This window comes from Amblyraja radiata, chromosome 9, assembly GCF_010909765.2.
Source record: "Amblyraja radiata isolate CabotCenter1 chromosome 9, sAmbRad1.1.pri, whole genome shotgun sequence".
Lineage (NCBI taxonomy): Eukaryota > Metazoa > Chordata > Chondrichthyes > Rajiformes > Rajidae > Amblyraja > Amblyraja radiata.
In genome coordinates, this window is record NC_045964.1 from 73384426 (window position 1) to 73410151 (window position 25726).

General features: G+C 41.4%; 1 protein-coding gene across 5 annotated transcripts in view; it reads right to left on the bottom strand.

Moving 5' to 3' along the window:
• unc79 (unc-79 homolog, NALCN channel complex subunit) overlaps nucleotides 1–25726 on the bottom strand; it is a 199382-nt gene that overhangs the window by 91869 nt on the left and 81787 nt on the right. For 4 of the 5 annotated variants that reach the window (XM_033027737.1, XM_033027736.1, XM_033027733.1 and 1 more), the window contains exons 23-28: nucleotides 24022–24179; nucleotides 18743–18924; nucleotides 15973–16174; nucleotides 12956–13135; nucleotides 7659–7726; nucleotides 6341–6628 (exon numbers count right to left, since the gene is read on the bottom strand). In XM_033027737.1, coding sequence (XP_032883628.1) covers nucleotides 6341–6628; nucleotides 7659–7726; nucleotides 12956–13135; nucleotides 15973–16174; nucleotides 18743–18924; nucleotides 24022–24179 — 1078 coding nt within the window. Of the gene's footprint in view, nucleotides 1–6340; nucleotides 6629–7657; nucleotides 7727–12955; nucleotides 13136–15972; nucleotides 16175–18742; nucleotides 18925–24021; nucleotides 24180–25726 lie in introns of all 5 variants that reach the window. The other variant, XM_033027734.1, reaches the window with a different exon arrangement.

The window sequence follows — 25726 nt, forward strand, 5'->3', positions numbered from 1 at the left end:
TTCGAGCAAAATTTCCCTTGAGCTGTCTCTCGTTCGTTATCCACCATAGTTATTCAACAATGGCCTCTGCTGGTAATCCATAGTTTTGCCAATTTGGCCTGCATGTAATCTGAGTGTTCGTTCCTTTGCTCGCTGTAAATTCTGGTAATGCAAAGGCCCGTGACGTACTGCTGGAAATGCAGGTACTATTTGCCAATTACACTCGCTGTTTGCCTGATAGATGGCTAGTATTTGACTATCAGGTCATAGCAGGCTTACTTAATCTTGTTGTTTGCCCCTAGGCAAAGTCACCAACATATTTACTGTTTTTAATAGTAAATCCTAGGTAATCAATTACCCTTGTAGGTGTCAATTTTGATTTAACTGGATGGATGAGGTAACCAATTCTTTCAAACAGGGTTTTGGTTTGCTTTGACTGATGCTTCTGCCAATTCTTGGTGACTCCACATTGAAAATGTCCTCCAAATATGGCATTACTATGTGGTTTTGAGACCTTTGTAGTCCCAGAATTGGTTTCCGTAGTTTAGTCAATAGTCTAGGAGCTGCTGTCAACCCATTTGGCAGAGCCATGTCATCCAGTTAAACTTCAAATATCTCCTGTTCTTAGTGAATAGACACCGAATAGTATGCATCTTTGAGGTTGATGCATGCCATGTGACCATTTTATAGGAAGCTCCTATAAAACAGTTGTTAGACCGTAACAAAATGTTACTGTTCTGAAAGTCTGTACAGCACAAATGAGTTAAACCTGGATGAAGTGACATCCTCCATCTGTCACCCGTCCTGGAAGGCAATCCTGCCCATAATACTGGGCCTGCCTCGAAGACAACTCCGGTCCGAGTTCCAAGTCTGCTTGGAACCTATGTATGTTGTGCAGTAAAAATAATCACATGTTGTTATCTGTTTTTTAAAACCAGATCTGAAATTCATGTTATTGTCATTTTGAACAAAAACACAAGAGTAAAATTACCAACATGTAACTGGTCCACAATCCCTTGTTTCAGTAAACCCAGACCCACCTACCTCCATGGCTACGGTGGTCTTGTGGTAAGCCCAAAGGCCCCTGATGCGGGTTCCTTTCTCTCCTTGATTGGGAGTAGGACTGGTAGGGAGTGTGGATTCCATGTTTCTCCTGACCTCTGCTTGGGTCTTGGTCTGAAAACCTTATCATACTGAGCTTGCCTTGTAAGACAATTCTGGCCATAATTCTGAGTCTGCCTTGAAAGACGACTCTGATCATATTTCCGTGCCCAGCTTTCAAGCTACCACCGGCTTCAGTGAACCGCTTATCCCCTATGGAGGTGTGGGGTGTGTTTTGTCGCCTACTGATAAAGTTTGCTTGTCGTTGTACCTTGATTGGTCCGACAGCTTTTGCTTCCTTCTTCTGGTCTTACCTGAAGAGAGGATTCGGCGGCTGGTTTCTCCAATGTCACCCTGATAGCGCTGTTCCCTTGCCGGCATTTGTGCAAATATTCTGCCAACTGCTGGCTCTTGAGGCCATATGCATGTGCTTCAGTATGTTCATACTTAAATTCGAGATCAGTTACCTACTGATCACTCACACTCCCCTCCACTGTGAGTGAGATTTGTAGGTAGCCCTGAAAACAGGTGCTGCCGCAGGCCCCTGAGGATACCTGTGCTGACATGGCCCCTCCAGCGGACCTAAATGAGATTCTAGCTTTGGGTCAGACTGAAACTGACCGTGGATGCTCCTCTCCTCAGAGCAGGAGACATTTGTGCAGCCCTGAAACAGGTGCCGCTACCTGCGGGTTCTCCATAATACCCGGGCTGATAACTCCCTCCTTTGGAGTATATCATTGTGGAGCACCTCTCCATCAGGTGCTCCATGTGGGTTTTGAACGTTTAAACACGTTACCCATGAAGGAGGTAATCCTCTCCATCCGGGATCCTCCTGGCCTACCCTCCAATTGGGTTTGCCTAGGTACTCCTGGCCCGTTTTGTTTTCCCCATGTGTGAGGCTGCTGGCACGGCCTGCTGTAGAGGCCCGTGCTGATACTGCTCCCCCCTTCGGAGCAGATCATTGTTGGAGCAACTTCTCCATAAGTTGCTCCATGTGGGAGAGTCGTCCTCAGACGCTCTCCGTTGAGGGAGGGTATCCCTCTTCCCCGGACTCATCTGAGTCAACGGGTGTCAGACTTGCGGGTGGTTTTTACGTCCCGCAGGACCACCACGGAGCTCCTCCTCCTGCACCGAGTCTTTCCTGCCGGTTCTGCCGGCGGTAATGTCGGGAACAAGACCGTCGCCCGCTACTGGGAATGCTGCGGTCTTCGGCAGCCGACTTCCCCGCGGACCGTCTCCTCGACATCTGGGCTCTGAAACTACAAAAAGCTTCAAGTCCGAGAGAACGCAGGTAAGTAGTTCAACTTTCCTTACCTGACGGCTGGGAGGACTCAGTGCCTCTCCAGTCCATCATGCGCGTTGCGTTCAGACGTAATGACGCGCACGCAGACGGACGGCCCTTCTTCACGTAGTCACTCGCGTGACTCCGAAGTAAAATCAGAGTGAAAGCTTTGCTGTGTGCAGCTTCCCAATGCTTGAAGGTAACTGGATTGACCCCAGATAGATACAAAATGCTGGAGTAACTCAGCGGGACAGGCAGCCTCTCTGGATGGAAGGAATGGGTGACATTTCGGGTCGAGAACTTTCTTCAGACTGAGGATTGACCCTGTTGTTGTTTCTTACAACAACCAAGTAACTGGAATGAGTTATTTGTACAAAGGATGTGACTGATAGAGAAGGAGTCCAGTGGGGAAATGGGAATGAGCATGCTGAAGAAAGAATCTAAAGGTACAGAAAACAGCAAAAATTAACCAGTACATATCTACACCTAATTACAATAAAACTAAAATAGCTTTTAAAGAATGTCAGTAAGATCTGCAAGTTGTAAAGCTGTTGCTGCGTGATGTCAGAGGTATTGACTAGATGTTGCTGTCTTAATCTTTTATATAACTCTTTTTATATGATTTCATAAAGTACTTCACAACAAATAAATATGTTTTGAAAAATACAGGTACTGAATACTCTTTTGCAGGGTTAAAAAAAAAGGAAACAAAAGATTGGAGAGAACACTGCTGTATCAGCAGGTCTGAATGCTAATGATAGAATGTGATTGTAGATTTAACTGCAAGTTTTCTAAGGACCTCATTTAGTTCCTAGTGGGACAGGGGCTTAAGGTAACAAGATCCTGACTTTGCAAAGTAGCACAACCAGAGACACAAAATAAACCAATCTACTTCTCAGCCATTTCTGAATTTCCCTGAGGGGATCAATAAAGTATTTATTATTATTATTATTATTATTATTGTTTGTGAAATACTGAGCCACAAAAGGCACAAAAATTAACCTCAATTTTACAATGCCTTGTCTTTCACAATCTTACAAACTCTCGAGTTTGTTCCAACATATTCCAACTATGTGAAGGGATTAGGCTATATTGCGTTAAGTGAAATCTATGACATTAGATGGTTTAGTTTGTGAAGGATTACAATGAAAAAAGACGTTTTGAATGAGATGGAGAATGATGTTATGGTTGGCAAAGGTTTAGCTGCAATTAATATCAAGGTTAGTCTTTTTGGAAGGTTGTAACAGAGAGGAGGTGTCATAATCTCCATACATCGTGGTACAGTGAAAAGATTTATGTTGCGTGCTATCCTGTCATTGAAAATACCATACATGGTTACAATCAAGCCATCCACAGTGAACTGTTAGAGGATATAGGGTATAACATTTAGTGCAAGATAAAGTCTGCTTATAGACAGTTCAAAGGTCTCCAATAAGGTAGTGGATTGCACGTTGGTGAGGGGATGGTTCAATAGCTTAATAATACCTGGGTTACTCATCCTCAATCTGGAGGCATGCATTTATTGTGCTAATGCTTATTACAACACAGAAAGTGGCCTTTCAACCCATCAGTCCATTCTGGCAACTCAGCAGAAAAATCAAATCAGTCCATTAACCTTCACATTATTTCTCTGCACCTCATTATTTCCCTCATCAATTCCCAATACTGAGGGATAATTCACTGCAGTCAATTAACTTACCACCACATATTTGGGATGTGGGAGAAAACCAGAGCACCTAGGAATATAGACAGTACCCAAGGTCAGGAACCTGGGTACATGGAACTGCTACAGCCTGCCATCTTTTTGGGAACATACAGTTAGAGCATCTGAAGCCTTCCTATTATATAGCTCCGGTAGTCAAACATCTTATGCACAAGGCCAAAGATTCAAAATCTAAGCAGCCAATATACTCTGTGCATGCAATCCCTTTAATAAGATAATGAGATATGGCTTTCATCCAGTCATCAGTTTATCAAACCTGCTGGGGGGTTTTAAAGTAAAATAAAGTTTTTAACTTTGAGGGTACTCAGTATCCAATTTTAGATAATTTCCCAGATGCTGTGATGTTACCAATACTGCTTCCACACAATTTGTTTACACAATTTCCGGCAAAAAGAAAGCTTCCATATATTGCCTCATTATAAATATGTTATTAATTATACATCAAGCACAGAGGAGGAAATCTTTCTCAAGAATGTGGTACACGTGAACCATTCTGAAATAAGGTGATTAAACAATTTTAAGTATCTATTATAGATATAGTGCGCATATAATTTTAGATATTCTAAAACATGTTTACACATGGGTTGAAGCTCATCTTTAATCTGGAGAGCTAACAGGGTGGAACAATGGTGCTGTAGTTAATGCTGATGTAGCAAAGTGCCAGTGATCAGGTTTCAGTCTGACCTCAGGTGCTTTCTATCTGGAGTTTGCACATTTGCCCTATGTCTAAATGGATTTTCCCCTGATTTAGTCCCATTTATTCCCATATTGCAAAGACTTGTTAACAGATCAATTGGATGCTGCACAATCCCCCTAGAGCAGCAGAAGAAATTTGGAGATTTGCAGGGTTCTTGAGAGAGTATATTGAGTCATATGCAGTGGTTAGAATTGCTCTGAGACTCAACTGTATGAATCACAACTTTCAGTATCAAAAATAAACATGAGAAATATGAGAAAAATAATGGTATTTGGACACACTGATCTGTTATGTAGTAAATGCCTACTATGTTCTGTGTGCTGAAGCAAAGCAAGAATTTAATTGTCCTATCAGGGACACATGACAATAAACTCACTTGAACTTGAACTTGAAAATAAACAACACAATAAAACTGATAACTGCTGTACTTGTTTCCCAGTATTCTGTTTCATTAAAATTAATGCAACCAAACATTGGAGGGGATATAAAACAAGTTGCTGGTACAATAAGTGCACAATTAGTGCTTCATAGTCAAGGCACACTCCCCCCCCCCCACCCCTTTCCTAAACCGAGTGGACATTCAGCAAGTTCAAAAGACAAAACATTTGTGACAAATTACATAACATAATTAAATAAAGGAGAAGTAGGCCATTCGATCGCTCATGCCCACTTTGTCATTTAATAAGGCCTTGGCTAATCTATTAGGAGATATCCCCTCACACCCCTTAATTTCCAAACATCTATCCATCTCTCTTTGCGAATCGATTTAATGACTGAACCTCTACAGGCAGCTTAGTTACATAAAGTAAGTAAAAAGTAAGTATCCTTTATTGTCATTCAGACCTTTCGGTCTGAACGCAATGTTGTGCCTTGCAGTCATACATATAATAAAATAACAAAAACACACAATAAACACAAATTTAACATCCGCCACAGTGAGTTCACCAGGCACCTCCTCACTGTAACTACAAAGGTTTACCTCAGCCAGGTGAAACATTATACCTGTCAAGCCCCTGAAGAATATTGTATGTTTCAATAAGATCACTTCTCACTCTTTTAAAAGCCCAATCTTTTTCATCTTTCTTCATTGGAACTCCATCCCCAAAATCAACCTGGTGAACCTCAGTAGCACTGTCTCTCGATCTTTATCATACCCTTCCTTGTGTAGGAAAACAGACCCACGGGCAATATTCCAGATACAGTCTCACCAAGGGCCTATATCATTGCAGTTAAATCAGAACCTCTTGCAATAAAGACCAACACATCATTTGCCTTCCCCATTATTGAAAATATATCAATGTTATTTTCCTCAAAATCTATTTAAGTTCAGGTTCAAGTTACATTTACTGTCACATGCACCAATTGGCACAGTGAGATTTGAGTTACCATACAGTATGAAACTCCTTTCAGTATACCATTTCAGTTACCATACAGTATAATTATGAAACTCAATAACAAAAACATTTAAGTTAATGTCCTTATTATATTCAAAGAATCGTGATTTTGTTTCATAAAGATACAAAGCAATGTAAAGTGCCTCGATAATAATGTGTATTACCTGCGCTATTCCAGCAATAAAAGCATTAAAACAAGTGGAAGTCCGCATTTTCTGAGGGGCAATCATGAAGCACCCCTCCTGCTGGTCGTAGCCAAGTAGCACATACAGATGTCGCTTTACTGTGTTGAATGCCTTGGCACTGCTGATATCAGCCTCAGCACTGCTTTTATCCTTTGCCATGAATTTCATCAGAACTGTGATTAGCTGATGAACTGTTTGATGATCAATCCCAGCATCCTCTGGCAAGGGATCCTTTATAATTGCATCGTCCTCTGGATTAGTTTGACCGAAAAATAAATCAAGACACAATTGTTAGTCATCTTCATGGCATATTTTATGAAAAACATCTACTTCTGATTCATTCGTTAAACTAAAAGAAAATTGAAATGATTGTTGCATTGAACAGAATTTGAGAATCAGCAAAACAGCTAAAATGCGGAAACATTTATATTCAGCATAAACTATCAAACGCCAAAAGGTGTTTTTTTTTAAATTCAGGAATATTATAGATCTTTTAAAATTGTGAATGTTTTATTTTGCATCATACTGAATAGCTAGTTTTAATAATGCAAAACTTATTGCATTGACAGTTTTGCACAAGTAGCAACAAACCTGGAGTAAATCTTTCAGGAATTGACAATCTAAGACAATGATGTAGAAACAAAATGCTGGAGTAACTCAGCGGGACAGGCAGCATCTCTGGAGAGAAGGAATGGGTGACGTTTTGGAACGAGACCCTTCTTCAGATAATGATGCGTTACTGAAACATGAAGTGTGTACCAGAATGGTGGCTGGATTGTTTGTCAGAATGCTGCCTTGATTAGAGAATATTAGGTACAAGGACATGTTTTCTCAGAATGGTTGGAGGCTGAGAGGAGACCTGATAGAAGTATATAAAATTAGGAGAGGCATAGATAGGCTACTCAATCAGGATCTATTTCCCAGGGTGGAAATATCATAGTCTGGGAGGCATAGCTTTAAGATGAAAGGGGCATAGTGTAAAGGAGATGTGCAGAACATTTTGTTTTAAACGGATTGGTGGAACATGCTGTCACGGGTGGCGGTGCAAGCAAATATGATAGTGGTACATAAGAGGCTTTTAGAATTTTTGAAAGGCATGTAAATATCCAGGAATGAAGGGATATGGATCACCTTCTGGCAGAGAAATTTGTTTAACTTGTCATCATATTCGGAACAGACATTACGGGTCGATGGGCATGTTCCTGTTCTGTCTATGAAACAAATATGCTCAAAGTACCTCATATTTTATTTGAACCAACATTAAACACAGCCATAATAATTAGTAATCTTTTTTACCTTGTATAACTTGCTCCATCATTGCACCAAGAGTTGGAGCTGACTGCTCATGTCTGGTCAGTCGCAAAGCTGCAAAAATGGAGAACCAAGTTGGGATATTTACAAAATGTGGAATGGGAATGTAAAAAATGGAGACTTATGGAATGCAATCAATGTATTTGGCATTTCTCCTTTTGTTCCCCTATTCCAGCCTTCCAGATTTCAAACTTGACTTTTGAAAAGACAATAGCCTGAAAATATGTTCATGCCATGAAGCCCAGTGCTAATTACCATATTTTTGAAAATTGTGAGCTGTCATTTAATGTTTGTATTCAGGGAGCTTTGATCCTGCTGTTTACTGCAATAATTGAGTGTTATTACTGGAATCCCTGTTGCTAAATAATTAGAACTATAACTCTTAATAAAAAGGATGGGTGATGGTACTGCCCACAGTAACTGCAGGAAACCATGATAGAGTTTCGGAAAGTTCACTGCCCTCATGTCAAACCAACAAAAGAAGGTGGTTTATTAATTTTGTCCTTTGAAAATATTAGTGGAACAGGTGGATACAGGAAAGCAGGTCCTCCTTTGTTGGGTCCAGAAACTCCAAGGTCTGAAGTGAAGTGGAGATTGGCATTGATTATGGAACCTGGTCACATTTTCTAAGATGTTTTGTGATCTCACATGCATAGTAAAGATTAGTAAAAATGTCAACAAATTCTATCCAATAATAAATGCATAATTGCACTCATGCCCTATTTTGCACACGTTCATCACTTAACACACAAAAATAATTCTAATCACACGCTTCTACAATATTCATGCCACTCTTTATGTCCATGTTCGGTTGAAAGGTCAAAGGTCAAAAAAAAACCTTTATTAAGGCAATAGTAAAAATTGGAAAGAGTCATGGATTTCAAGGGAAATTGGACACTTGGTTCGGAAAAAGAGAGAGATCTACAATAATTATAGGCAGGATGGTGTAAATGAGGTGCTTGAGGAGTATAAAGAATGTAAAAAGAATCTTAAGAAAAAAATTAGAAAAGCTAAAAGAAGATATGTGGTTGCTTTGGCAAGTAAGGTGAAAGTAAATTCAAAGGGTTTCTACAGCTATATTAATAGCAAAAGGATAACGAGGGATAAAATTGGTCCATTAGAGAGTCAGAGTGGACAGCTATCTGCAGAGCCAAAAGAGATGGGGGAGATATTGAACAATTTATTTTCTTCGGTATTCACCAAGGAGAAGGATATTGAATTATGTGAGGTAAGGGAAACAAGTAGAGTAGCTATGGAAACTATGGGATTCAAAGAAGAGGAGGTACTGACACTTTTGAGAAATATAAAAGTGGATAAGTCTCCAGGTCCAGACAGGATATTCCCTAGGAAGTTGAGGGAAGTTAGTGTAGAAATAGCAGGGGCAATGACAGAAATATTTCAAATGTCATTAGAAACGTGAATAGTGCCGGAGGATTGGCGTACTGCGCATGTTGTTGCATTGTTTAAAAGGGGGTCTAAGAATAAACCCAGCATTTATAGACCTGTTAGTTTGACGTCAGTGGTGGGCAAATTAATGGAAAGGATACTTGGAGATAATATATATAAGCATCTGGATAAACAGGGTCTGATTAGGAACAGTCAACATGGATTTGTGCCTGGAAGGTCATGTTTGACTAATCTTCTTGAATTTTTTGAAGAGGTTACCCAGCAAATTGATGAGGGTAAAGCAGTGGATGTTGTATATATGGACTTCAGTAAGGCCTTTGACAAGGTTCCTCATGGAAGGTTGGTTAAGAAGGTTCAATGATTGGGTATTAATGGTGGAGTAGCAAGATGGATTCAACAGAGCTGAATGGGAGATGCCAAAGAGTAATGGTGGATGGTTGTTTGTCAGGTTGGAGGCCAGTGACTAGTGGGGTGCCACAGGGATCTGTGTTGGGTCCACTGTTGTTTGTCATGTACTTCAATGATCTGGATGATGGTGTGGTAAATTGGATTAGTAAGTATGCAGATGATACTAAAATAGGTGGGGTTGTGGATAATGAAGTAGATTTTCAAAGTCTACAGAGAGATTTATGCCCGTTGGAAGAGTGGGCTGAAAGATGGCAGATGGAGTTTAATGCTGATAAGTGTGAGGTGCTACATCTTGACAGGACAAATCAAAATAGGAAGTACATGGTAAATGGTAGGGAATTGAAGAATGCAGGTGAACAGAGGGATCTGGGAATAACTGTGCACAGTTCCCTGAAAGTGGAATCTCATGTAGATAGGGTGGTAAAGAAAGCTTTTGGTGTGCTGGCCTTTATAAATCAGAGCATTGAGTATAGAAGTTGGGATGTAATGTTAAAATTGTACAAGGCATTGGTGAGGCCAATTCTGGAGTATGGTGTACAATTTTGGTCGCCTAATTATAGGAAGGATGTCAACAAAATAGAGAGAGTACAGAGGAGATTTACTAGAATGTTGCCTGGGTTTCAGCAACTAAGTTACAGAGAAAGGTTGAACAAGTTAGGGCTTTATTCTTTGGAGCGCAGAAGGTTAAGGGTGGACTTGATAGAGGTCTTTAAATGATGAGAGGGATAGACAGAGTTGACGTGGATAAGCTTTTCCCCCTGAGAGTAGGGAAGATTCAAACAAGGGGACATGACTTGAGAATTAAGGGACAGAAGTTTAGGGGTAACATGAGGGGGAACTTCTTTACTCAGAGAGTGGTAGCTGTGTGGAATGAGCTTCCAGTGAAGGTGGTGGAGGCAGGTTCGTTTTTATCATTTAAAAATAAATTGGATAGTTATATGGACGGGAAAGGAATGGAGGGTTATGGTCTGAGCGCAGGTATATGGGACTAGGGGAGATTATGTGTTCGGCACGGACTAGAAGGGTCGAGATGGTCTGTTTTCCGTGCTGTAATTGTTATATGGTTTTATGGTTATATGACTCAATACTTATTCATTCATGTGATACAAGCATTATTGGCTAGGTCCAACATTAATAACCGGGCCCTAATTGCTCTTTAAAGTGAATGGTCCATTGTCAATTTGAGAAGGAACAGCACCTCATATTTCGCTTGGGCAGTGGCATGAACATTGATTTCTCTAATTTCAAGTAATCCATGCATTCCCTCCCCCCACTCCCAGTCGTCATACTAGGTCCTCTGTCTGCATTCCTGTATCCCTTTGTTATCATCGTGGCTATTCCTCGAGGTCGCTTATGAGTCCAATCCTGGCTTTGCAGCTCACAGAACAAAGACACCTGTGCGTGTGTTTGTTTAACGTGTACTTGATGTTGCACTCCAAGAAGCACACGGTCCTTCACAAATCAACCAACTCTTTCCAATGGCAAGGGAACCATAGAAACATAGAAACATAGAAACATAGAAATTAGGTGCAGGAGTAGGCCATTCGGCCCTTCGAGCCTGCACCGCCATTCAATATGATCATGGCTGATCATCCAACTCAGTATCCCGTACCTGCCTTCTCTCCATACCCTCTGATCCCCTTAGCCACAAGGGCCACATCTAACTCCCTCTTAAATATAGCCAATGAACTGGCCTCGACTACCTTCTGTGGCAGGGAGTTCCAGAGATTCACTACTCTCTGTGTGAAAAAAGTTCTTCTCATCTCGGTTTTAAAGGATTTCCCCCTTATCCTTAAGCTGTGACCCCTTGTCCTGGACTTCCCCAACATCGGGAGCAATCTTCCTGCATCTAGCCTGTCCAACCCCTTAAGAATTTTGTAAGTTTCTATAAGATCCCCTCTCAATCTCCTAAATTCTAGAGAGTATAAACCAAGTCTATCCAGTCTTTCTTCATAAGACAGTCCTGACATCCCAGGAATCAGTCTGGTGAACCTTCTCTGCACTCCCTCTATGGCAATAATGTCCTTCCTCAGATTTGGAGACCAAAACTGTACGCAATACTCCAGGTGTGGTCTCACCAAGACCCTGTACAACTGCAGTAGAACCTCCCTGCTCCTATACTCAAATCCTTTTGCTATGAAAGCTAACATACCATTCGCTTTCTTCACTGCCTGCTGCACCTGCATGCCCACTTTCAATGACTGGTGTACCATGACACCCAGGTCTCGCTGCATCTCCCCTTTTCCTAGTCGGCCACCATTTAGGCCAACCAAGACAATTGGAGCTGATAGATCTGTTGCAGAGATCATCCGCCTTCACAGCCGTTGAGTTCAAGATAACTTTGTCCGCCTGGTCCGCCGTTGACGTCTTGTAGTTTGAATCGTTCTTAGTCTGTTATCACCTGTTAGATTGTTATCATCTCTTAGTCTGTTAGTTTGTTATCACCTCTTCCCCAGCTACCAATGTACCATTATGGGCTCCACCATTCCTTAGTCATCTGTTGCCAGATCTTATTTGTTGTGGCCTTTACCTACTTCTAGTCCCCCCCCCCCCCCCACCCCCTTTCAGTCTGAAGAAGGGTTCCGACACAAAACGTCACCCATCCTTTTACTCCAGAGATGCTATCAGACCTGCGGCTACCCCTGCACTTTGTGTCCATCTTCAAGAAAACTGACATTGTTTCAAATTAATCCTATTGTGCAGTATCAAGGGAATTGAAAATCACACATAATGATCTAATAATTTGCATTGGAGGGTTGGAAAAAATATATATTACACTCACTTATATCCTTCACAATTATTCTGGCAGTCTACGAGGAAATTACACTTAATTCATTTTAAAACTGAAATTAAGTTACAACTGATGTCACTGTCCGTCATTTATTGCATCTAAAGATTACAAAGCAGTCTCATTCTCAAAGAGCCACCACATCATCGTAACCGGTCCTTCATCCCACTAATCCATGCCAATCATCATGCACGCATTCACCCTAATCCTGCACAAATCCCATTTTATTTTCCTAACATTCCCATCAAGATTCTCCCTAAATTCTACCACTTGTCTGTGGGGGCAACTTTACAGCACCAACTAATCCACCAACTTGCATTTTCTAAGAGGTATGGACAAATCAGGACTGGCCAAGGATCGCTGGACATGAGGCAGCAGTTCTACCTGCTGCGTAACTGTGCCACAATAATTCTCTCCTAATTTTGGTCTATTTTTAAATATGCATAATTTAGATATCATACATGGCTAGGACCATTAGATAAAAGTAGCAAAGTGGAAATGCAAGCATACACTGATAACATTTGAATACTTTGCAATGTAATAATAATAATAATATATCTTTTATTGTCATTGCACGTCAGTGGTTACTTTAAATATTATTCCACAGAAAGACCAGTTTTTAAAATGCATCCAATAAAATTCACTAATGAGACTGTAATTTACAGTTAAAGGAAACTTACGCAGTTTAGTGCTTAGCGTTTCTGGAAGAGAAAGCGTTCTCTTTGATTCACCTGGTCCTTTAACGCTGTCCCTAAGGGAACGCACACTTCTCTGCCGGTTCCGTGCAAAGCGAGCACGTTTGATTTTCCACACGGCAGCATCACTTAGGTTGGCAACATTTGTCCTTACAGCAGTTATAGCTGGAGAGAAAACAAACTCAAGCATGAAAAGGTATCTGGTCAAACGGAGACATTTTAAAATAGGTATTTTACAAAATTTTCATGCCAGATAAATGTGTTTCAGATCATATGTAAGCACGCTACAGGGGTTCATCTCCAGAGGTACTGAACTAAAAAGGCGAAGAGTTAAGGGCCTGTCCCACTCGGGCGTCATTTGTGTGACATTTACGCGACATAATTTATGCGTCACGATGGTGTGCATTACGCGCGCTTGGTGCGTGGTGACGTCGGTAGTGACGTGCGGTCGTGCGTGGCGCCCCAAGATTTTGGGATTCACAAAATCTTCGCACGCCACCTGCGGGACGCGCAAATGATGCCTAAGTGGGACTGGCCCTTTACATTTAACTTGAAAGAACCCTGATTAAAGTACAGGTGTACTCCACTTCTAAAAAGGATTATACTAACACTTAAGCATGACACAGATGATATCAGGGCTCAGACATTATAACCATCTGAAAATGTTTTCTAAAAAAATAGCTTTTACCAGAGAAAAACAAATACTATGATGTGATTAATAAAATATGTGAAAAATTAATGACAGGGGACAGAGGTACGTTGGACAGGTACATGGATAGGATAGGTTTGGAGAGACATGGGTCGAATGCACGCAGGTGGGACTAGTGTAGATGGGGCATGTTGGTCGGCATGGGTAAATTGGGCTGCAGGGCCTGTTTTCATGCTGTATGACTCTATGACTAAATCATTTCAACTCAAGTAGAATATCAAAAGTAAGGACGATGAACATAAAACATCAGGAAATACAAAAGAAAATGCAGGTTAAACTCACTATTATGGAAGTCACCAATAAAAAGAATAGTTGAGGGGAAAAGCATAGATGAAGTGGATGCACGGAAACTTGCTGCAAAGGCATTGACCAGTTGAGTCGAATGGTACGTTTATGTCCTGTCAAACTCTTGGTGCAACTCGATGCATATTCATTATTTTCATATAATTGTACCAGAGTGACAAGAATGAGGAAATACAAAAAAGCTTAACTTCCTATAATATATATGAATTAACAGCATATAATCCTCCAACACTTTCGCCACCTCCAACGGGATCCCACTACTGGCCACATCTTCCCATCTCCACCCCTTTCTGCTTTCCGCAGAGACCGTTCCCTCCGTAACTCCCTGGTCAACTCGTCCCTTCCCACCCAAACCACCCCCTCCCCGGGTACTTTCACCTGCGACCGCAGGAGATGGAGCACCTGTCCCTTTACCTCCCCCCTCGACTCCATCCAAGGACCCCAACAGTCTTTCCAGGTGAGGCAGAGGTTCACTTGCACCTCCTCCAACCTCATCTACTGTATCCACTGTTCCAGATGTCAATTTCTCTACATCGGCGAGACCAAGCGCAGGCTCGGTGATCGTTTCGCTGAACACCTCCGCTCAGTCAGTCTTAACCTACCTGCTCTCCCAGTTGCTCAGAACTTCAACTCCCCCTCCCATTCCCAATCTGACCTTTCTCCTCCATTGTCAGAGTGAGGGCAAATTGGAGGAACAGCACCTCATATCTCGCTTGGGTAGCTTACACCCCAGCGGTATGAACATTGACTTCTCCAACTTCAAATAGCCCTTGCTTTCCCTCTCTCTCCATTTCCTCACCTTTCCCAGTTCTCCCACCAGTCTTACTGTCTCCGACTACTTTCCATCTTTGTCCCCCCCACTCCCCTGACATCAGTCTGAAGAAGGGTCTCGTCCCGAAACGTCGCTTATTCCTTCTCTCCATAGATGCTGCTGCACCCGCTGGGTTTCTCCAACATTTTTGTGTACCTTCAATTTTCCAGCATCTGCAGTTCCTTCTTTAACACCATGCTGCCTGTCCCGCTGAGTTACTCCAGCATTTTGTGTCTACCTTCGATTTAAACCAGCATCTGCAGTTCCTTCCCACACAAAGGTTAACTTCACATGGCAAGAAAAGGTAATTCTGAAAACTGGCTTGAAATGAAGTGCAACTGGAAATACCAGACTTGGACTGCTTTGCTCTGCTCCATTCTGCTGCATGTGGCAATAGCATTGCCAGTTTAGCCGCTATGTTAGTTTGCCTAAGAACACTCTCACCTCCGGGTTAGAAGATTTTAAGCTCGAGATCACAAAGCAATTTTTCAGTGCTGAATCGAGGCCTTAATTCTGAGATAGGTGGTGATCTTCGGATGGAACACCAAATCAAAGCTTTTGCAGATGGAATTTAGGACACCAATGGAAATATTCAGCCACAAGCTCTAGTTTCCTGGCAATATCTCATTCAATCACATACAATAGGAGATTAGCAATTTTATTGGTGCCTCTGCAATACTGCTGGAAGATTATGGCTATTGCTTCCAGACTACTTGTTCAGAGTCCTTTGAAATGTAAGACATGAGAAAGCGCCTTATAACTAAAATTATGATAACAACCACATAAAAGATAGCTCCAGAAAACTATAAATCTCCAGCTACACGTAAATGTCATTTTTAATTTCAGCACATGTATTCTGCTGTGCACTCAAGTCAATTCTTAATGGCAAGACAATTAAATTGATATTCTGCTCCTATGTCTTTCCTACTCTGATGTAGAGTGATCCAATCTTTTGACTGATGACTGTGCACCAGCAAAGTTTCTCTTATCTTTTGCTCTTTTGCTCTTACTTAGAATCTTCTGATTTTTGTGCAAGCAACAACATTAAAAAAACGCCCAGCAAAACCTAGCAGTTGCCCTAAGGCGACAATGTTATGCAAAAAGAAGAGATCTCATGGCGTTAAACCTAAAGCAGAAGGAAAAACATCGTCATGATCAAATCAGTAATGTTTTACTTACTTGTAGGAAAGGGAAATTCCTTATTGCAATCCAAATGAAGTTGAGCTTCCAGAGATAAAGTGTCAAACCTGTTGACGAAGAACTCCCAGCTTAAAGCGGGAATGTCTTGCTTTAAGAAGTGCAGCAGGAATAATTTACTAAGAATTGTTGGCCTATCCTTCACCACAGTGTCGAACTGAAAGTCGAGACAAAGACAGAGGCCCTACATGACAGTAAATAAAAACTGAAGATTAATCACAAAGACATATCCATATTTGTACATGCACAGAATTTCAGGCCCTCTGAAAATGCTGAAGTTTGAGGAGTTCACAAACCCTAAAAGGAACAGCAATAGTTGCATACATTTCTGTCAATGAAATTGGCAGAAAGTATTCCCGAAAGCACAGTTTGAGACTACTAGAGGTAGACACAGTTTGAGACCACTAGAGGTCCGAAGAAGGGTTTCGACCCAAAACGTTCTATTTCCTTCGCTCCATAGATGCTGCCTCACCCGCTGAGTTTCTCCAGCATTTTTGTCTAACTTGAGACCACTAGACATCTCTTTAGTCAGAACTTAACACAGCAGTATAATTATTTTGTACACCAAACAATGTCTTCATAATGAGGGTACACAAAATTGCTGGGGAAACTCAGCGGGTGCAGCAGCATCTATTGTCTACTCTTCATAATGAGGGTGCCTTGGTCTTGGTCTTAACAAGGATTGTTCAGTGATTTCTTCCACTCACTGTGGATAGATAATTTGAAGGGAGGGAGTGGGGGTCAATAGGTGACTTTCTTATGGTTGTTCGATCCATAAGTTACAAGCTTGGTCTGTCAGTTAGAACCTGTAAGAGTCAGTCAGAAAATATCAACCAATTCGCCTTGATTGGTGGATTTTGACAGTCCATTACCAGTATACTATATTTTTGTTTAACTCATATCTTCTTTGCTTAACATCAAGGAGTATTAATTTATTATTTAGCTGGAGAGCAGGGATTTCCTTGACTTTGTTTACATTAAACCTATGAGCTTTTGTGGGCCCCAGGGTTAATGCTAAAAACTATCAAGACAAAAATGTAAAAATATAATAGTGGTGGGGAATTTCAACTTCCTCAGTATTCATTGGAATGATGTTAATGTGAAATGCTTAGAGGAAGTACATTTTTTTAAAGTACGTCCATCAGAGTTTTTTGAGCCAGTACATAGATGGTCCTAAGATAGACAAAAAAAGCTGGAGTAACTCAGCGGGACAGGCAGCATCTCTGGAGAGAAGGAATGGGTGACATTTCGGGACGAGACCCTTCTTCAGACCCGACCCGAAACGTCACCCATTCCTTCTCTCCAGAGATGCTGCCTGTCCCGCTGAGTTACTCCAGCTTTTTGTGTCTATCTTCAGTTTAAACCAACATCTGCAGTTCCTTCCTGCACATAGATAGTCCTACCAGAAATGGGTGGTCCTAATGGAAATTTAACCTGGCAAGAAGAAGGTGTGTCAGTGTGGGAGCATCCTGGAGACATTGATCATTGAATAGCCTTTTAATGGATCTGAATGAGAGGCACTGGAAGGTTAGATTGCATCGGATCCGGGATGAACTAGCAGACAGGATGGAGAATTGGAAGGGGGTAGTGGTGTAAGGTTATTTTTTGGACGTCTGTGATTAGTGGTGTACCTCAGTGATCGGTGCTGTTTGTCATCCATTTCAAAGATTGGATTAGAACATTAGAACAAGGCATAATTAGAAAGTTTGCAGATGACACTAAAATAGGAGGTATCATAGACATTGAAGGTGGTTATCAAAAATTACAGCAGGATCTTCATCTGCTGGGCAAGTGGGCCAAGGAATAGCAAGTTCAGTTTATATTCAGTTATTTGTGAGGTGTGCATATTGGGAAGTTAAAGCAGGGTTGAACATTCACAGTGAATGGAACAGCCTGGATACTTTTGTAGAACAGAGGGAGCTACGAGTACAAGTATCTTGATCCCTGAAAGTGCATCACAGGTAGAAGGTGATGAAGAAGGCTTCTAGCATGTTGTACTCATCAGTCAGGAAATTGAGTATAGAAGTTGAGAAGTTCTGTTACAGTTATATAAGACATTGGTGAGGCTGCACTTGGAATGTTTCGTTCAGTTTGGATCACACTGCTGTAGGAAACATGTCATTAAGATGGAACGACTGTAGAAAACATTTATGAGGATATTGCCAGGACTCAAGGGCCTGAGTTATAGAAAGAGGTTGGCCAGGCTAGGACTTGATTGATTGAAGCGTAGAAGGCTGAGAGGTGATCTTATAGAGATGTATGAAATAATGAGGCACATAGATGGGGGAAATAAAGAACTTGAGAGCATAGTTTTGTAGTGAGAGGGGACATTTTTGAAAGGAACCTGAGGGGCAACATTTTTCACACAAAGAGGGTATGTGGAACAAGTTGCCACAGGAAGTAGTTAAGGCAAATACAATGACAACTTTTAAAAGACATTTAGACAGGTACATGGAGAGGAAAGTTTTAGAGGGTTAATAGACCAAGTGCAGTGCTCCCCAATATATGGGCTAAATGAAGGCAAATGGGACTGGCTTAGATAGGGCATCTTGGTAAGCATGGACGAGTTAGGCTGAAGGGCCCATTTCCATACTCCATGACTACAACAGGCAGCTAATGCTCGTTTAACAATTGCAGCAAAATACATTTTCTTTCCTCTGTGAATACTATTAGCTTGACCATTGTAACAACCAGAAATTAAAGAATATAAAAAGAAAGCATGAAACACTGCAATATTTTAATTTTAACTGACTTGTAAAGCTGGCCTTTTGATGGAATCAAGCAGAAGCCTGGCTCTTGTTGCCACTGCTGGATTAACATCTTCGACTGCAGCCAGGAAACAGCAGAAGGCATGAGCCAGAGAGTACTTCAACACATGGTTCTTTGAGACTGATTGAATGTCCAGAAATCTGCATAGAACCACCACTTTCTCCACTATATATATAAAACAAACAGCATAACACTGAATTGCTACCAAAAACAGGAGAAAAGTCAAAACTAAATAACGATATATTATGTTACAAAAAAGCATTTAATAATAAGCACCAATGCTCTAACAATATTTGTGATTTAATATGCAATGATATATACATAAAAAAGATGGTGGAATCGTCAGCCAATTCAATTCATTGCATATCATATAAAGAAACAACTAAGTTCAATGGATAGTTTGAGAGCAAGCAATATTCTGGGCAGAGTACAATACCTGAACTGTAATTACAACACTGGAAATGTGGGAAATTGTCTAAGTATCTCCTGTCGACATAAAATTCTTAATCTTCATCAAAATGACAAAAGATATTGCCATTATTTCATGATTGATTTATTATTGTCACGTACCAATAAACAGTGAAATACTCTGTTATACATGCTATCGAAGCAAATCATACCATACATCAGGAGGTGCGAGAGAAATGAACAGAGTGCAGGATCTAGTGTGATGGCTATAGGGAAAGTGGGGGTTCAAAGTTTGAAGGCAGCAATGAGGTGGATTGGTGTATGAAAGTCTCATTCAAGAGTCTGATAAAAGCAGGGAAAGCACAGTTCTTGATTCAGGTGGAATGTGCTTTCCAGCCTTTGTATGTTCTGCTCAATGGGCAAGGGGAGAAGAGAGAATGACTGGGATATGAGTGGTCCTTGATTCTGTTGGATGTTTTCCTGAGGCAACATGAGGTAGAGATGAAGTCGAGGGGAGGCTGCATTCACACTTCTCTGCAATTTCTTGTAATCAACTATGCATCAATGCATAGATCAATGATGTTCAGCTCTGGTGTGCAAGACTATTCAACTTCAAACCTCATTAAACCTCGGTTCAAAATCTGATAACTGCAGTCAATGACATCAAGAGGAAGATACTCCAATAATTAAGAGTCAAATCTCTTACAAAGTTTATGATAGTTGGAGGTCCATCAGGTCAGTTCAATGAATTAAATTAGCTGAAAACATACTTCTACGATGAAGGAAACCTGAAGAAGTGGTTTGAACAAATTGATTACAAAGCATGTCGTACAGCATTGTAACTTGGCCATATTAATATTTCTTTTTGTACAGCTGATGCTCCAAGTTTGCCCATCTATATTTTTCATTAAATTAGAACGTGTCCACCGGATTAACATTGATAATAATGGTGAGGGATTTTCCAGGATCGCAAGGTTACAGATTATGCTGAAATATAATTCAACTGCTGAATAAATCCCATTTAACACAATGGTAGTGCCACTCAACACGATAGAAGTATCCTCAATGTAAAGACGCAGCTTTGCCTCTTCAAGGACTGAGAATAGTAACTACCATCATAACCGTCAAACGGGCAGCCACAGTGGCGCAGCAGTGGCACAGCTGCCGTACAGCGCTTGCAGCGCCGGAGACCCGGGTTCCATCCCAACTTCCAGTGCTGTCTGTACGGAATTTGTACATTCTCCCCGTGATCGCGTGGGTTTTCTCCGAGATCTTCGGTTTCTTCCCACATTCTAAAGACGTACAGGCATGTAGGTTAGTTGACTTGGTGTATACATTGTCCCTCGTGTGTGTAGGATAGTGTTAATACGTGGGAATCACTGGTTGGCATGGACTCGGTGGACCGAAGGGCCTGTTTCCACACTGTATCTCTAAATAGTAACTACCATCATAACTGTCACAGACATGTATTTTCCACGTTCATCTTTAAGTAACAATTACCCTGTCATGTAGGTTTACCCCTTGTGTTGGTTCATTCATTCCCTATCACAAACTCAGTTTAGGAGCACTATCTTCAAGATACAATCTTGTTCACTGTTGATCATTGAAGTCTCCACTCATCTACTGTGCCGTATTGACAGTGCTCCTATCAAATGTCATCTAAGTGTGGAGAACAACCGCGCCGATGACGACCGAAGACTGGAACGCGCCCCGGTCGGCTCGACTCGCCTCACAGGCCTCCCAGGGAACTGCGGTGACCCTGGAAGGCGAGGCCTGTCTGGGCCGATGGAGCCTCAACAATGGCGGCGATGGGAGCATCGGCGTCGACGGTGGCAGTGGTAGACTCGGCGGCGGCAGTGGGTGCCTCGGCGGCGACTTGGACCTCAGGGTCAACGTAGGCCTTGGCGGCAATCGGAGCCTCGCGGTCGATGAGCATGAGGGGGGAGGGGAAGACAATGAGAACCCGGCATGGGGGGACCGCCGTGAGGGACGGTGTGACAACAAAGGGGGACCTGGTGTGGGGGGGGGGGGCACTCTAGTTTAGAATTCTCTGCCCAGGGGATAAGTCTGTGTTTGTTTGTTCATTTGTTCCGGTGAAGGTGCTGTGCACACAGCAGCCAGACAACAGTCGCTTGTCTTTGTCTTTTTGTTTTCACTTTTAATTTCAAGTTTTTGTGTACCTTGTATGTTGTGAGCAATTTCCCTCCGGGGATGAATAAAGTTTTATCGTATAATATCGTATCACATTGCAGAAGTGCTGATATATGGTAATCAGAGGAAGTTTTATTTTACCCCTAGTTTACCCAATGTCAAGAGACATCTGTTTGAGCAATGTCACCATTTGAGATGATCTGTCCTGATGGGACACTATGACTGCAATAGAGGAGCCTTCAACAATGGGTGAGAGTATGATTCTGTTGCCGAACTAGTCTGAGGCACACTTCTCCCAATTTGGTCAACAGTCCTTAATTATTGATGAGGAAAACATTATAAGATCTTCTCTGCTGGAAGCAACATTGCAATATTTGAATCCAATGCTTAGAAACATAGAAACATAGAAAATAGGTGCAGAAGGAGGCCATTCAGCCCTTCGAGCCAGCACCGTCAGTCATTGTGATCATGGCTGACCGTCCCCAAATCAATAACCCGTGCCTGCGTTTTCCCCATATCCGTTGATTTCACTAGCCCCTAGAGCTCGATCTAACTCTCTCTTAAATCCATCCAGTGATTTGGCCTCCACTGCCCTCTGTGGCAGGGAATTCCACAAATTCACAACTTTCTGGGTGAAAAAGTTTTTTCTCACCTCAGTCTTAAATGGCCACCCCTTTATTCTAAGACTGTGGCCCCTGGTTCTGGACTTGCCGAACATTGGGAACATTTTTCCTGCATCTAGCTTGTCCAGTCCTTTTATAAGTTTCTATAAGATTCCCCCTCATCCTTCTAAACTCCAGTGAATACAAGCCTAGTCTTTTCAATCTTTCCTCATATGACAGTCCCGCCATCCCAGGGATCAATCTCGTGAACCTACGCTGCACTGCCTCAATCACAAGGATTTCCTTCCTCAAATTAGGAGACCAAAACTGTACACAATACTCTAGATGTGGTCTCACCAGAGCCCTATACAACTGCAGAAGAACCTCTTTACTCCTATACTGAAATCCTCTTGTTATGAAGGCCAACATTCCATTAGCTTTCTTCACTGCCTGCTGTACCTGCACGCCAACTTTCAGTGACCGGTGTACAAGAACACCCAGGTCTCACTGCACCTCCCCCTTACCTAACCTAACCCCATTGAGATAATAAATGCTGAGTGGTTTTACCCAGATAGGCCATTTCTGGGAGCAATTAGAGTTAACCGCATAAAGGACAAACAGGAAAAGGAAGGCAGATACTTTTTAAAAATCAACAATCGAGGAGTAGTTTGCCATTATTGTTGATAGTTGCACTTATTTACAATGTGTGCGAGTTATTCAACTGAATTTTAATTCCTCGCCTGCCAAAGGGGGTGAGGCGGGAGTGGAGTCAGGGGCTAGTGGAGTCAAGGGATATGGGGAGAAGGCAGGCACGGGTTATTGATAGGGGACGATCAGCCATGATCACAATGAATGGCGGTGCTGGCTCGAAGGGCCGAATGGCCTCCTCCTGCGCCTATTTTCTATGTTCTATGTTCTAGATCAAAAAGTATTCAGTATGCCATTGTTTTCTACAATATTACAGTACTGTCACAATATTGCATTGGATAATTAGCATGGAAATCAGAATTAGTCTCCAGGGTGGAGTTTGAACCGATAAGATAAACTACTAAATTGATTGGGAAGTGCAATTGTGGAATGTAGAAGTACTGGTTAATGCAAACAAATGTAAGTGCTTCTGAATTCACTCAAATCTTTATTTTAAATAAAGTTTGCAGCTTATAAATACTTTGCCAATTACACTTTAATATCATAACATGAAATTAAAATCAATTTGATTTTCATTTCATGCCATATTGTTAAAGAATGTTACTTTGCAGCTACAAGTTTGAGAAAGGTTTTGACAAAAGTTGTCAAAGTTCATTAAATTATTGTGGACAATAGACAATAGATGCAGGAGTTGGCCATTCGGCCTTTCCAGCCAGCACCGTCATTTAATGTGATCATGGCTGAAAATATACCATCACCAAATTGCTGTATATATACATTGCTGTATATTGTATGCAATATGGAAAGTGGCTTCAGGCTACACACATTTAAATGCAGGTCATGTTGCATTTCCAAGCATTTGGAATGAATGTCAATCTTATGTGAATGCAACACTTAACTCGGAATATTGTTATTTATAAAGTGTGTAAAAATGCCATTCAAGCAAAGTAGAAATGTCCATAATGTTAAGTAGGAGAAATGCAGTTCACATGAGCTCCACTGATAAATATAGACTTCAATGGCATTAATCCCAAATTGCTCTTAAGGCAAGTCTGGGTCCTTGTAATGGACAACAGTTGCACCAGGTCGTGTTAGAGCTTCAGCTAGATATTTGGCACCAGCAGCCTTCTTATCAGTCAATTCACTGCAAAGTTAATTTACTTTCCCGACCACTCATAGACAATGAGAAAGCAAAATAAGTCTTCCTGTTGCGGATGTCTCTGACTCACTGGAGCTTTCTGAAAGAATGCTAAAACCATGAGATTTGCAAACCCCATGGCAACATTAAATTTAATTGTGACAACTTGTTTCTGTAATTATAGCTTTTAAAATAATTCTAAACATTTTTAATCTTATCGTTCTTTTGTAGTTAAAAAGTTTATGATTTCGGCATGAATTTTAAAAAGTTTATACTGCCACAAACTCTGTTGTACATTTTACATCTTCAACTTACCAGCTTCAAATCGCATCTTCCAGTCTTTGCTGTTAAAATTGCTGTCGATGATGCCCCAAAATACATCTGCACCATGAGAAAGAGAAAGGGCATGGAGAAACAATGGCACGGCCACAGACGTAAGCTGTGAGAACTCAGACTTAAGTACTTTCCACAAGCTGCAATAATCAAAAGCAAAAATTAATTTAGCATAGAATGTTCATTTCTTTTAATATACCAACACAAGATAATGCATTCAGTTTCTTCTCTGTGTTAGAGATAATTTAGTTACTTTGGAACTCAATCTGTTTAGTTTAGATTAGTTTAGAGATACAGTTTGGAACATGGGTGAAAACAAGGACACCCAGGGAAAACCCATGCAGTCACAGAGAGAATATACAAACTCTGTACAGACAGCATCCGTAGTCAGGATCAAACCCGGGTCTCTGGCACTGTAAGGCAGCAACTCTATCGCTCCTCAATCTCCAACATCTGTACATCCATTTAACAAAAATACGTGGATTTCTTGGTTTAATCAACCATTAGTATCTTATTGAAAATGTTAGATAATATTAATATATGCAAATGTGATAGCTATGAAGTTTACACACTTGTTCTAAATAAAATCATATGCCTATCTATAAAATAGTAAAGATCTCAAATGTTCATGCGTTTTCTAACTTAAATTATGACCATGCCCACGAAATGGAGATATGGCCATAAAATAATCATGACAAATTTATATTTGTAACTTCCAATGACAGTAAGTAAGGTGTGTGGCTTTAATATGTGATCTGGTCCATTTAACACAGCATTCAATTCCATCTACACCTGGAATTGTACATTAAGTTGTTCACTGTTGTAAATGATCAAAAAGTTATGAAAAAATCTTAAATCATGCTGTCAACTATAACCAATATGTGCAATTATAATGAAAATTACCCACATAAACCAGTCACAATGTAGTTACCATCATTGCCAATGATGGCACTGCATCATATGTTTTAGAATCTTATAAAGAGAAACGTTACAACACAGGGAATCATTTGGCCCATTGAGTCTGTGAACTCCTATCCTAATTCCACATTCCAGCACCTTGGTCCATGGTCCTTCAATACTTGGTGCTTCAAGCACAAATCAGTTCAAGTTTATCTACTCGTGTCACATGACCTGCTGAGAATCTCTAACTTTTTTAAGCGTCAGATTTCAAACACACGCAGATTATTTCTGATATTTAATTACTGTTCAATCTTGATGAAAGGTTATCATTAATTTTGTGAAACATTAATTGGTTTGTCCCACACGGGACCGCCCTTGCCCGTATTTGACTGCTACTACTCGGGTCGAGGGGACTGTCGAGCCGGAGCGCCGCGTTCGGCCGCACCTTACCATCCCGACGTGGTGCTACCCATGGAGTGCAGCAGCAGTGCTTCGCCCGTGGCCCCGTCGGTCGGCAGCCCAGTCGTGCACAAAGTCCGGCACCCGGGCCAAAACTCCTCAGCTGGCCCGCCGGCTGGGCTTTGTGTGCAGTCCTGCACCCGGGCCAACTCATCAATCACCCAGCCACGGCCAAGTCGATCAACGAATTGCCGTCGGAAATTTGTCCCTTATTTTGACCTTTTGTCCCTTATTTGGAAGTGAGAAAGTAGGCAACCCTATCCGAGGGTCACCAAAAATGTAGATAGTAGTTCAGCACTGCTCTCTGGTTGTGGTAGGATAATTCAGT